This window comes from Ictidomys tridecemlineatus, chromosome 7, assembly GCF_052094955.1.
Source record: "Ictidomys tridecemlineatus isolate mIctTri1 chromosome 7, mIctTri1.hap1, whole genome shotgun sequence".
Lineage (NCBI taxonomy): Eukaryota > Metazoa > Chordata > Mammalia > Rodentia > Sciuridae > Ictidomys > Ictidomys tridecemlineatus.
The window spans coordinates 197,187,966-197,201,441 of NC_135483.1; the positions used below are offsets into that span (position 1 = coordinate 197,187,966).

The window sequence follows — 13,476 nt, forward strand, 5'->3', positions numbered from 1 at the left end:
GCCAAGCTGTCATGGGGGGGCCAATGAAATAACTGTTACTGTGCTAAGTTGGAATCTTATCCCTTGCAACCTATAAGAATCCTGTAACCCCGAGCCCATGCATGCAAGCTGCCTAAGCCACGGCTGAGGTTCTGCTTTGCATCCATAGGCGCCTATGTGAATAAATTCCTCCTGCTGATTGCATCCAGTGACTCGCGTGTTCCATTCTGGGTTGGGGTCTCGGGGGTCTTTCATTTGGGGGCTCGTCCGGGATTACCGGAACGACCCAGACCCAAATCCGGAGGACACTCGACTTCACTGGGAGGTAAGCCGGCAAATACGAGCTCTCTGTCTCTATGTTTGTCTCTATGTTTAATGTCTTGCGCAGCGTCTGTATTCTGAAGTCTACGCGTAGCTCAGTATCTGAAGGCAGCTTGAGAAGGAGCTAATTTGAGGTTTAGCTCGGACTTCTCCCCTGCCACCCTGGGAGACGTCCCAGGGATCCGAAGGGTCCATTTTTTCGGGGCCCCCAGTGTTTCTGAAGGATACACTGTCTTTGTAGGCGAAAGAGAAGTACTAACTTCTCCCAAGCCATCTGAATTCGGTTTCTGCCGGCACCGCGCAGCGCTCGTCCCGTTCGGTCTCGTCTTTGTACTACTGTGTCTGTCTGTCTACTTTCTGTCTGAAAGAAATATGGGGAACACCCTAACTACCCCTTTGAGCCTTACTCTAGATCATTGGCAGGACGTCCAAAAGCGCGCAAACAACTTGTCCGTGACGGTCAAAAAGAAGAAATGGAAAACTCTCTGTGCCTCAGAATGGCCTACATTCAATACCAGCTGGCCTCCTGAAGGAACCTTTAACATTGATTCTATCTTACAGGTGAAGTCTCGAATCTTCATCCAAGGTCCTCAGGGACACCCTGATCAAATACCCTATATTATTACTTGGGAAGATTTAGCTTCCACGCCACCCTCCTGGGTAGCTCCTTTCTCTCCTCCTAAGTCTCCTTCTTCTTCTTCTCCCCTCGAGCCCTCTGCCCCTCTCCTTCCAGTTCCTCCTCTTCTACCCCCTCAAACCTCCCAACTTTACCCTGTTCTCGACAAATCTGAAACTTCAACTAAGCCAGGGGCAACACCAAAGAAGGTTTTGCCACCAGAAGACTCAGCCCTAATTGACCTGCTAGCTGATGAGCCTCCTCCTTATCAGCCCCAGCCCTTGCCAGCCCTTGGGTCCAATCCACCTTCCTCGGAGGAAGAAGAAGATGACCAAGAGGGTCCAACAGCCAGTGCTCCCCCAGATCCATCCCCCATGGTGGGACAGCTCCGAGGACGACGGGATCACACTGCACCAGGGGACACTTCTAGAGTTCTCCCCCTGCGGCAAATGGGGGGTCCCAATGGCCAATATCAGTATTGGCCATTCTCAGCCTCTGACCTTTATAACTGGAAAACTCATAATCCTTCCTTTGCTAAAGACCCTGTAGCTTTAACCTCTCTGATTGAATCTATTCTAGTGACTCACCAGCCAAGGAGAAACAAAAAGTTCTTTTGGAAGCTCGCAAAAATGTACCAGGGGATGATGGGCGACCTACCCAACTCCCAAATTTGATTAACGAGGCTTTTCCTTTAACCCGGCCAAACTGGGACTATACCACTGAAGCAGGTAGGAACCACCTACGTCTCTATCGCCAGTTACTCATAGCGGGTCTCCAAGGAGCAGGGCGTCGGCCCATTAATTTGGCCCAGGTAAGACAAACTATTCAGGGAGCAGAGGAGAGCCCAACAGCATTTTTAGAAAGACTAAAGGAGGCATATCGGAGGTTCACACCCTTCGATCCTGATAGTGAGGATCAGAAAGAAAATGTCTCTATGACATTTATTTGGCAATCTGCCCCAGACATCAGAACTAAGTTGCAAAGACTGGATAATTTGCAGGATTTCTCTCTAACAGATTTGCTGAAGGAAGCAGAAAAGATATTTAACAAGAGAGAAACTCCAGAGGAACAAAAGGATAGAATCAGGAAGATGCAAGAAGAACGAGACCTTAAGCTTAGAGAAGAGTCAGACAAAAGGGAAAGAGAAAGTGATCGAAAGCGTAACAGGGAACTAAGCAAAATATTGGCCACTGTAGTTCAGGCAGGACGTCAGGGAGACAAAGTAAGTCAGGACAGGGAACGGAGCAGACCCCATGTAGACCGAGACCAATGTGCCTACTGTAAGGAAAAAGGACACTAGGTAAAAGACTGCCCAAAGAGACCCCCCAACCCTAGAAGAGGTGCAAATCGGGCCTCGCAGTTACTAGCATTAGATGAAGACTGAAGGAGTCAGGGCCAGGAGCTCCCCCCTGAGCCCCGGGTAACCCTACAAGTAGGGGAGCAACCTGTAACCTTCCTAGTGGATACGGGAGCCCAACACTCAGTGCTGACGCAAGCACCAGGACCCATAAGCCACAGAACAACATGGGTCCAAGGTGCCACCGGGAACAAACCATACCGATGGACTACCGAAAGAGAAGTACACCTTGCCACAGGTAAGGTTTCTCATTCGTTTCTACATGTGCCTGATTGTCCGTATCCACTACTAGGAAGAGACCTGTTAACCAAATTGAGGGCCCAAATTTATTTCAAGGACGGGGGTGTCTCTATTACCGGGCCAAACCAGACCCCCTTGCATGTATTGACTTTCAAACTAGAAGATGAATACAAACTTTTTGATAAGTCCTCACTACCTATTAAAAACATGGACTATTGGCTTAGTTCCTACCCGGAGGCCTGGGCAGAAACTGGAGGAATGGGAATAGCTAAACAACAACCTCCAATAGTCATACAGCTAAAAGCCACTGCAACTCCTATTAATATTAAACAATATCCTATGTCAAGGGAGGCCTACCAAGGCATCAAGCCGCATATCAAACGCCTCCTAGATCAAGGCATTCTAACATCTTGCCGGTCGCCCTGGAACACCCCGCTGCTACCGGTCAAAAAGCCAGGGACTAATGATTATCGACCGGTTCAGGACTTAAGGGAAGTTAACAAAAGGGTAGAAGACATTCACCCCACAGTGCCAAATCCCTACAATCTCCTCAGCACCTTGCCTCCGACCCATACCTGGTATACTGTTTTGGACCTAAAAGATGCCTTTTTCTGCCTAAGACTGTCTCCCCAAAGTCAGGCCCTTTTTGCATTCGAATGGAAAGATCCCGAGGAAAGGGTTTCTGGACAGCTGACTTGGACGAGACTACCACAAGGATTTAAAAACAGCCCAACGCTCTTTGATGAGGCTCTGCACCAGGACTTGGCTGAATTTCGGGTAAGACACCCTTCCTTAATTATGCTTCAATATGTGGATGATATCTTGTTGGCTGCAACCTCCAAAGAAGACTGCCTAACAGGTACGAAAGAATTGTTGCAAACCTTGGGACTACTGGGGTACAGGGCATCAGCAAAGAAGGCCCAAATCTGTCAGACAAAGGTTACCTATCTTGGCTATGAACTTTACGATGGTCGGCGCTGGCTGACAGCTGCCAGGAAAGAGACTATCTCAAATATACCAACTCCCCAGAGTCCCAAGCAGCTGCGGGAGTTTCTAGGAACCGCAGGTTTCTGCAGACTCTGGATTCCTGGGTTTGCTGAGATAGCAGCCCCCTTGTATCCACTGACTAAACCAGGTATTTCCTTTACCTGGACTGAGGAACATCAATTGGCATTTGAACAAATTAAATTGGCTCTTTTATCGGCCCCCGCCTTAGGTCTGCCAGACATTACCAAGCCTTTTGATCTGTTTATAGATGAAAAACAGGGTTATGCAAAAGGGGTTCTAACCCAAAAACTGGGACCCTGGAGGCGCCCTATAGCCTACCTGTCAAAGAAATTGGATCCAGTGGCAGCCGGATGGCCACCTTGCCTCCGGATGATAGCAGCTGTGGCTCTTCTGATTAAGGATGCCACCAAACTGACTTTGGGACAGCCATTAACCCTATTAACCCCTCATGCCATTGAAACCATAATTCGCCAGCCACCCGACCGCTGGATGTCAAATGCCCGGCTCACCCATTACCAGTCTTTGTTATTGGATACTGACCGGATCCAGTTCGGCCCCTTGGTGACATTAAATCCAGCAACCCTCCTGCCGCTCCCGGAAAAAGCAGATCCTCACAACTGCCAGCAGATTCTTGCAGAAACACAGGGGACCCGGCCAGACCTCACAGACCAACCAATGAAGGATGCAGAGCTAGTCTGGTATACAGATGGAAGCAGTTATCTGCTCAATGGAGAACGACGAGCAGGAGCGGCCATCACCACTGAATCTGAGGTAATATGGGCGAGTGCGCTTCCGGGCGGGACGTCAGCTCAGCGGGCAGAACTGATAGCTCTGACTCAAGCCTTAAAGCTGGCAGAGGGGAAAAAGCTAAATGTATACACAGACAGCAGATATGCTTTTGCCACTGCTCATATACATGGGGAAATTTACAAGCGCCAAGGATTACTAACCTCAGAAGGAAAAGAAATCAAAAATAAGACTGAAATATTAGCTTTACTTAAAGCTTTATTTTTGCCTAAGAAATTAAGTATCATGCATTGTCCCGGCCATCAGAAAAAAGACACTCCAGAGGCCAAAGGGAACAGATTAGCAGATGAGACAGCCAAGAAAGCAGCTCTAGGGCCACAGCTCTTAATAATGACTCTATTGCCCCAACAAGTAGACCCACCGCATGCTAACCACGAAGAACAATGGGTCTATGAAGACAAGGACTTAAATGTCATACAGAGACTGGGGGCTACCTACAGCCCAGAGGACAATACCTGGAAATATCAAGGAAAGACTATCATGCCCCTTAAAGATGCAAAACAACTAGTGAAGTCCCTACACAGACTCACACACCTTGGAGCTAAAAAGATAAAAGAACTTTTAGACCGCGGGGAAGGTACTTTATATCTCCCAAACAGGGATCAACTTCTTCGCCAGACAGCAGAAAATTGTCAAGCATGTGCCCAGGTAAATGCTGGTAAAAACAAGATTGGAATCGGAATTCGAATAAAAGGGCATAAACCTGGAACCCATTGGGAAATAGACTTTACTGAAATCAAACCAGGTATGTATGGCTATAAGTATCTTCTAGTTTTTGTTGATACCTTCTCCGGATGGGCAGAAGCATTCCCGACTCGACATGAAACTGCTAAGGTGGTTGCAAAGAAATTATTAGAAGAGATTTTTCCCAGGTATGGGGTACCTGGGACAATTGGATCGGATAACGGGCCTGCCTTCGTTTCCCAGGTAAGTCAGATGGTGGCCAATATATTGGGGATCAATTGGAAATTACATTGTGCTTACAGACCCCAAAGTTCAGGACAGGTAGAAAGAATGAATAGAACTATTAAGGAGACCTTGACCAAATTAACGCTTGAAACTGGCACTGGAGACTGGGTACAGCTCCTGCCTTTAGCCTTATATCGGGCCCGAAATACCCCAGGCCCACAGGGACTAACCCCATTTGAGATTCTGTACGGTGCCCCACCACCTGCTGTTAACTTTTATGAAACTGAAACCTGTGCCTCCCTCGCCCCATCTATGCAGACTCATTTGCGTGCCTTGCAGCTGGTTCAGAACGAGGTCTGGAAGCCTTTAGCCGCAGCATACAAAGAGGAACTTAAAACCCCATCGCTGCCACATCCCTTCAAAGTCGGAGACACCGTCTGGGTACGCAGACACCAGAGCAAGAACCTTGAACCACGGTGGAAAGGACCCTACACTGTCCTGCTGACGACTCCTACTGCAGTCAAAGTGGACGGCATCTCTGCTTGGATCCACGCCTCTCATGTAAAGACTGCTCATCCACTGGAATCCACCAGCACCTCTTCAGGATGGAAATTGCAGCGCACTCAAAACCCGCTAAAGATAAGACTCACTCGCTGCTGACTTTATTCACTTTATGTCTAGCTCTCCCCATGTCAGCTGCCAGGCACCACTTGTATAACCCCCCGCACCCCCGAAAGTCCCAGACAGTTGGGGATCCTAGAAGCCGCAGTACAGCAAGATCTGAGGACAATAGAAACCTCTGTAACTGCTTTAAAAAAATCTTTAACCTCCTTATCAGAGGTAATATTGCAAAATAGACGGGGTCTAGACTTATTGTTCTTAAAGGAAGGAGGGCTTTGTGCTGCCCTAAAAAAAAAAAAAAAATTGTTACTTTTACACAGATCATACAGGGGTAATAAGGGAATCCATGACAAAACTCAGAGAAAAGACTAGATGCACGGGAAAGATCCCTGCGGAGCTCTCAAAGTTGATTTGAAGGCTGGTTCAATAAGTCCCCATGGCTGACTACTCTATTATCTACTATAGCTGGACCCTTGATTATCTTGCTGTTGATTTTAATGTTTGGACCCTGTATTTTTAACAAATTGATGCAGTTTATAAAAGACAGGCTTTCTGTAGTACAAACCATGGTCCTTACCCAGCAATATCACTTGCTTCAACAACAGGCTGAATCTGAACCCGAACAGGCAGATCTATGGATATAAGATTATATCCCTGATAAAAAAAAAGGGGGGAATGAAAGACCCCAGCCTCAAAGCCTTAAGCTTAATGTTAAGAAATATAACGTTTTGCTCTGCAGTCACAAGATGCTTCCTCCTAACCGCAACCCATGCCCCACACCCCCCATGTTGTAACCCATACGTTAATACCCTCATGTCAAAACCGCAAGATGTCCCAGACAGTTAAGAAACCACGAGATGTTCCAGAGGGGCAGACTTGAGCAAAAGAGGACAAAAATAGGAGCACATGGGTGGGGTCTCCAAACCCACTCTGCCCCCTGTGACCACTTTTAGGGGAGCTTGAGAGGGGGCCAATGAAATAGCTGATACTGTGCCAAGCTGTCATGGGGGGGCCAATGAAATAACTGTTACTGTGCTAAGTTGGAATCTTATCCCTTGCAACCTATAAGAATCCTGTAACCCCGAGCCCATGCATGCAAGCTGCCTAAGCCACGGCTGAGGTTCTGCTTTGCATCCATAGGCGCCTATGTGAATAAATTCCTCCTGCTGATTGCATCCAGTGACTCGCGTGTTCCATTCTGGGTTGGGGTCTCGGGGGTCTTTCAGCACCCTGTCCCCGCCAGAGTGCAAGGCAGCCAAGGGCTCCTGCTCCGGCCTTCTGGGCTGTCATTCATAGGCTCATGGGGGGGGGGGGTGTGGGGAACCGCTCCGAGTGACCACGCCTTCCAGTCCTGCAATGACCACGCCTTCCGGTCCTGAAATGACCATGCCTTCCAGTCCTGCAATGACCACGCCTTCCGGTCCTGAAATCACTACACCTTCTGGTTCTGCAATGACCACGCCTTCCGATCCTGCAATGACCACGCCTTCCAGTCCTCAAATGACCACGCCTTCCAGTCCTGCAATGACCACGCTTTCCGGTCCTGCAATGACCACGCCTTCCGGTCCTGAAATGACCACGCCTTCCGGTCCTGCAATGACCACGCCTTCCGGTCCCGCAATGACCACGCCTTCCGGTCCTGCAATGACCACGCCTTCCGGTCCTGCAATGACCACGCCTTCCGGTCCTACAATGACCACGCCTTCCGGTCCTGCAATGACCACGCCTTCTGGTCCTGCAATGACCACACCTTCCAGTCCTGTAATGACCACACCTTCCGGTCCTGAAGCACAGGCTCTGACCAACCGGTACATTTGGTGGTGACTGGGGTGTTGTCCCGGCAGGATGGCAAGGCAGGACTCCAGGTGCAGGGGGTTGATGACAAGGCAGGACTCCAGGTGCAGGGGGTTGATGACAAGGCAGGACTCCAGGTGCAGGGGGTTGATGACAAGGCAGGACTCCAGGTGCAGGGGGTTGATGACAAGGCAGGACTCCAGGTGCAGGGGGTTGATGACAAGGCAGGACTCCAGGTGCAGGGGGTTGATGACAAGGCAGGTCTCCAGGTGCGGGGGGGTTGAGCCCCACTCCCCTGTTCCCTTGTAATCCTACCCCTGGCCTCATTTGAATGGCTTCTCCCCAATAAAAGGTTCAGCACGTGCTCCACTCTCTCTTTACATGGACCCCTAAGGTCAGAGGAGCCAAAGAAAAAGGTATCTCTGCCTCTGTGGGATCATTTTGTGCAGCCCAGTTCACCTGGAGTGACCTGAGTGTTTAGTCATGGAACATGACACTGGGGAATCCCAGAAACACTGGGTGACGCACACCCGAGGCCCAGGCCAGTGGACGTGAGTCAGCATCTCACACAGTCAGGTAATGAGCTCCACGCTTTGTGGTCACGCTGTGTGGAATGCGGACGAGCTGTGGCCACCCCCTGTCCGGGTCATGGCCTTGGTCTCCAGCCCGAGATCTGCAGATCAGCCTCAGGCCCCACACTGCTCTTGAAGAACGTGCAGAAAACACGTGGAATCTTTACTGAATGAAGAGTGAGAGAGCTTCAGCCTCTGAAGGTTCCAGCAGCTCCCTGGGTGGGGACAGAGCCGCCCCAGGAAGGGCCACGACACCTGCTGGGGAGGGGCTGGTTTCAGGCCTGACATGCGACCCTTCTCCCCCTGGTGATGGCCAGCGAGCTGCTGGGGAGCGGCCACACTCGGAGGACACGGGGAAGGAGGTGGTCCTGGAGACCCCGGAAAGCACCCTGGGGGCATGACTCTGGAGAGATGTAGGACTTGACTGTCCTCTGAACACGGAACACTCTGGTGACAGGTATCAGAGCGGCAGACGGGTTGGCTCATGTGGGAGGTAGGGAGATGTCCAGGGTGAAATCCAGCCGAGAACCAAGACCCACACAGGGGGTCCGTCACTTTACAGCTGTCACCATGGCGCTTAAAGCAAGGAATCCACATGATGGATCTAAAAACAGCCTGAAGACTGGTGGACAGAGCTGACACTGAAGGTCAGAGGGACACAGGGACAAGCAGAGCAGGGCGGGGGAGGCCCAGGCCAGCTCTTTGGCACCCCGTGACCACCAGATGGCCACAGAAGAGTGCTGGAAGGAGAAGGGCTGTCTGGAGACAGTGGGAGGAGGGGAGCTGCCGACCTGGAAATCCACATCCAGAGAGGGCTTTCAAAACGAGGGCAAAATGGCACTGCTTTCAGAAAACCAAAGCAGAACAGATGTCCTCCCGGTGGACACGCTCTCGGGGATGGGGAGGACACCCTGCAGCTGAAGGTCGCAGTGCGGAAGGAAGGGAGCCAGGGTGAGGGACCAGCCAGCAGCCGAGGACGGTAACCGTGGGCAGCAGGGACAGCAGCATGGTGCTCCCCCGGGAGAGGTGGCCGCCCCAGGCCAGGCCAGTGGTGTGTGCCGGGGCCAGCAGAACCTGGGGCCAAGCGCTGCCCGGACACTGAAAGGAGAGGAGAGGAGGAGGGCCGGGAGAGCGCTGCCGAGGCCCTCTGACCCGCCTGGCCAGGCCCAGGGAAGGCGCCCACAAGGCCGTGCTGGGGCAGGAGGGCCTGGCTCTGCTCTCCAGGCGCCTCCTTGGCTGGGAGCGCTGGGGGAGCTGGGGTGGCAGACCTGCAGGTGCCGCGGCTGGGGACTGTCCCCACGGGTTTCCTCGAGCCCTCAGAGCATCTGGCTGCCCCCCACGGGCGTGGCTTTGGGTGAGTGAATGCTCCAGGTGTGGGTGCCCTTGCCGTCCCCAGCACCATAAAGAAGACACGAGGCGCGTTCCCATGTCCACAGGATGAACAGGCTCAAAATCCACTGACTGATGACCCAGGAAAAGAAGAGCGCAGACCAGACCAAGGAGGAGCCAAGGACACCGGACCCACTGGACTAGATGTCCCCGGGGCAGGGACGGGGCACAGCAAGGGAGGCTGGTGACACTCAGTCCCGCAGAGGATCCAGGTGGAGACGTGATGGCTTTCCTCTGGTAAATCTCCATTTGTGGGGAAGATCTTTTGAGGGAACACCTATTTTTAATTGGATAAATTTACACTCTGTACCAGGAAGGAATTAAGTTGAGAAGCCTCACAATTTTGCAGGAACTAAATATGGGGAGAAATTCAAAAGAACCATAAATAGATATGATTTATTTGACAAGTTTTATCTTATATTTGCCAAAGCAATGTACTCTGAATGAAGGCATAAAGATAGTATCTATGGAAACATTTGGCCTGGAATGTTTACACATTTATATATGAAAAAATAGAATTCAGATTACCCTCTGCTGAGCAGAAGCTGCTGAGCTCATGATACCTCAGCATCATTAGAATATCTTATAAACATAGCCCCGTGAGCAGAAAAGTCAGTGGAGGTGTCCACGATTTTGAACTTATTGAAGACAAAATGAAAATCGAAAAAAAGACAAATTTGGTAAGAGAAAGATGAAGTTTAAAAAAGATGACTTTATGAAAAGAGACTAAACAGCAAATTAAAATACAGCATATGGGCATGCGTCTGGCGGGGCTGCTGCCCTTCTCGTAGTTAGAACATGTAAAGACGTCTGCGTCGTTGGCTTCCATGAACGTGGATGCAAGTTATTTTTAACAAGAACTTTATTTTTGAAACTCACTTATTAATGGGCCTGCTTTATAGATCCAGCAATATAATCAATTGTTGGCCAATTAACCGTCTGTTCCACAAGTTGACAAGTTTTCCTCCTTCTCAGAACCATCCCTGGTTGAACAGTGAGTCATGTGAGGTGGCAGGAAACCCTGCAGCCAGTGCCGGGGACAGCAGGTGAGTCCCCAGCTGAGGCTGTCCCAAGCACAGGACACACCACAGAGGGAGCAGCTGGGAGCCATCTGGGCGAGGTGGGGTCTGCTCCAGCAGCAGACCCCGCCTGGGAAAGACCTGATGGGAAGGAGGTTGCTGACCTGCCACTCCAAGGGGTCTGGGCACACCTGGCACGGCGTGGGTGGCCAGGCAGCGTGGCAAGCACCTCGCAGCAGCGGGGGCACAGGGAATCCCCAGGAAGCAGCAGCTGATGACGGCTTGTTCTCCAGCCATGTGACATCTCTGCATTCTCATACCAGGGCTTGGAATCCAGCAGAGGCCAGTTGGAGGCAGAGGTCCTGAGCAAGGACCCGTGACTCCAAAGACCAAAGCGCATCTCACACAGCCACCTGCTCCCTCCACACCCTGCAAACCCTCTGAGGCAAACGTCGAGATCAAAATGCCCAGGAACTCGGTTCTCCAGGTGCAAACACGAGAAGCCAATGAGATATTTATGTCGAGTCTGTCTTTTATCAAGGGCGATGGTAGGTCGTCCTGTTCTACTGCCTCTCTCTGCCCGTCTATGACCATCCCAAGCACTAGGAAAGGAGCAGACTCACAGAGGTGTCCTTCCATTCCCATGCACAACACGGTCAGCTGGCCTGGGCCCCCTCTACGTCAGCAGAACACCGTTGTTCAGATAAGCCAAGGAAATGGTGGATAAGACAGGGTCAACAGGAAGGCCACGTCTGCCCGTGTCACCAGCTGTCCGACCGTGCCTCGGGTGCTGGGCTCTGCCCTGTCCCTCAGTTTGGATCTTTCTTGGTCCCTGCCTGGGCCGTTTGGAGCTGAGGGACTGCTGGCTGAACAGGACAGTGCCTGAGGACTGCTTCAGGCGAAGCCAAGGCTCCGGGTTGGACTCTCTTCCCTGGACGAGGAGCCTTTGGGGTGGGGATGGTCAGCCTTGTGTAGCTGGAGCACCTCCGGCCCAGGCCTGCGGCTGAACCGTCTGCTGCCCCAGCCCCCGGGTGCGGCCTCCCTGCTTCTCAGCGGGATGTCCTGCTCAGCTCCGTCCAGGGCCAAGCAGCCTCGTCTTTCCCCTGGTGTCCCTTCTGCCCAGGGTCCTGGATCCGGCTCTCAGCTGCCCTCTGCTGCCCTAACCAGGGTGAGAGGCATTTCTCCGGGCCATTGGCAGTGGCTCTCGCAGCAGTGGGTAAAGCGGTGTCCTTCCAGGGAGCCGAGTCTCCCCCCCACCCTCTAATGCTCGTCTTGTCGCATGTGAGAGAGAAAAACAAACTTATATCTTCTTCCTTTTCCCCCAAACTAGCAGATGAGCCGGTCAGAGGCATTTGCCTGCAGCTGTTATACCAGCCGCCTTCCTGTGCTGGGGGTGTGAGGGGCAGTCCCTGGCCTTTCCCTGGGGCAGCTTCCGGAGCACCAGGAAGGGAGGACACTTCTGAAACCCGAAGAGCAGGTTTAGATGGTGTCTAAGTCTAACCTTGTCTAGTTACAAGAAACCCAACGGAGCCAAGAGCAAAAGAATCCAATGCTGATCCACTTAAAGGGGTGTGCGGCTTGTTGCTACCTCTGGGGCAGCTACCTGGCCTCCGAGGAGCCTCGAATCGGGCCTTCGATCCTCAGAGGTTCTTCTGAAATGCTGGGTGCATTCACCTTGCCCATTCTGCAGGTGACCCCAGAGCTGCAATGTGGGCTGAGCCGAGACCCAGGACAGCCAGAGCTCGGTGGCCTTTCTCCTCTGTTCCTGCCGAGGAGGAACCAGGAGAACCCACCTGCACCAACAGCTGGAGACTCACGCGGCCCAGGCTCCTTCCTCTCTCCCCCTCGACTGCACCGTGAGGAGGAGCACAGAGAGGCACAGCAGACACCAGACAGGAGACAACGCACAGCGGGAATCCACAGATGGAAGGAGACTTGAGGAACGTCCCCGCGCAGCCTGCCAGGCTTGTCTGGATTCCAATTCAAACAAAATGTAAAAAGAATAAATTGACATTTATGAGACAATTGAAAACCTGAAGCCAGACTTGACGGTTATACTGAGGATTTTTGACGTAACCTCAAAATCCATTATCATGTCTAAAAATACAAGTCTTTATTTTTAGAAATACAAGAAACATTTGCAGATTGCATGAAGGTTTCTGGAGAATGTGGAGCAGGGAACGTGTGAGGGGTCTGGGTGGGGAGAGAGGCCGGCCTGGGCTGGGCCTGAGCCGGGTGTCCGGCATGGGAGGTGGGTCACGGCGTGGTAGGACCACGCTTGCCTCTGCTTAGGGAAGTCCCTTCTGTCCCAGCTCCCTGGTGACCAGGAGCTGGCTCCTGTGATTCAGTCAGGCCCTCTTCCAAAGGAGGCTCGGCAGTGGACGGGCCCTCAGTGCCTCCGAGGCCAGGCAGAGACGATGACCATTCACCTGCCTCACCTCACCCGTCCGGCACCTTGAAGGCGGGCTGGTCTGACAGCCTTGCGGCGGACCGTGGCACAGAGGTTGGTCTGGGGAGGGGCAGGACAGGAAACCTCAGTTCTCGCTGGAAGGGTGCCCCCGGGGGGCCTGGTGCCAGCTCTGCCCCGCAGGGTAGACTTCGCCCTCTGACCCTGGTCACTTTGGGGAGGAAGGTGGCCAGGACCTGACCCGCGCTCCCCAGCCTCCAGCACGGAGGGTCCTCAGCACCCGTGTCCTCCTTCAGGAAACGGAGCTAACGTCCTGGCCACCTTCCTCCCCAAAGTGACCAGGGTCAGAGGGCGAAGTCCAGGCTGCCTCTGGTCTTTGGGAAAGTACAAAGCAAAGCCTCCCCGCAGTGGGCGCGGTGCCGAGGCTTGTCTTACAC

At 52.3% G+C, this 13,476-nt stretch overlaps 1 protein-coding gene and 1 long non-coding RNA gene across 2 annotated transcripts; both read left to right on the forward strand.

Moving 5' to 3' along the window:
• Positions 1-310: 310 nt before the first annotated feature.
• Positions 311-7,033, forward strand: LOC144365695 (uncharacterized). Its single transcript, XM_078018378.1, has one exon. It carries the CDS (start codon positions 673-675, stop codon positions 1,588-1,590), a length of 918 nt encoding a protein of 305 aa, XP_077874504.1. The 5' UTR covers positions 311-672; the 3' UTR covers positions 1,591-7,033.
• A 981-nt stretch (positions 7,034-8,014) lies between these two features.
• On the forward strand, positions 8,015-12,787 carry LOC144365696 (uncharacterized). Its single transcript, XR_013424464.1, has 3 exons — positions 8,015-8,681; positions 8,787-8,871; positions 9,075-12,787. It is a non-coding gene; the product is annotated as an uncharacterized LOC144365696 (long non-coding RNA).
• The last annotated feature ends 689 nt before the right edge of the window (positions 12,788-13,476 follow it).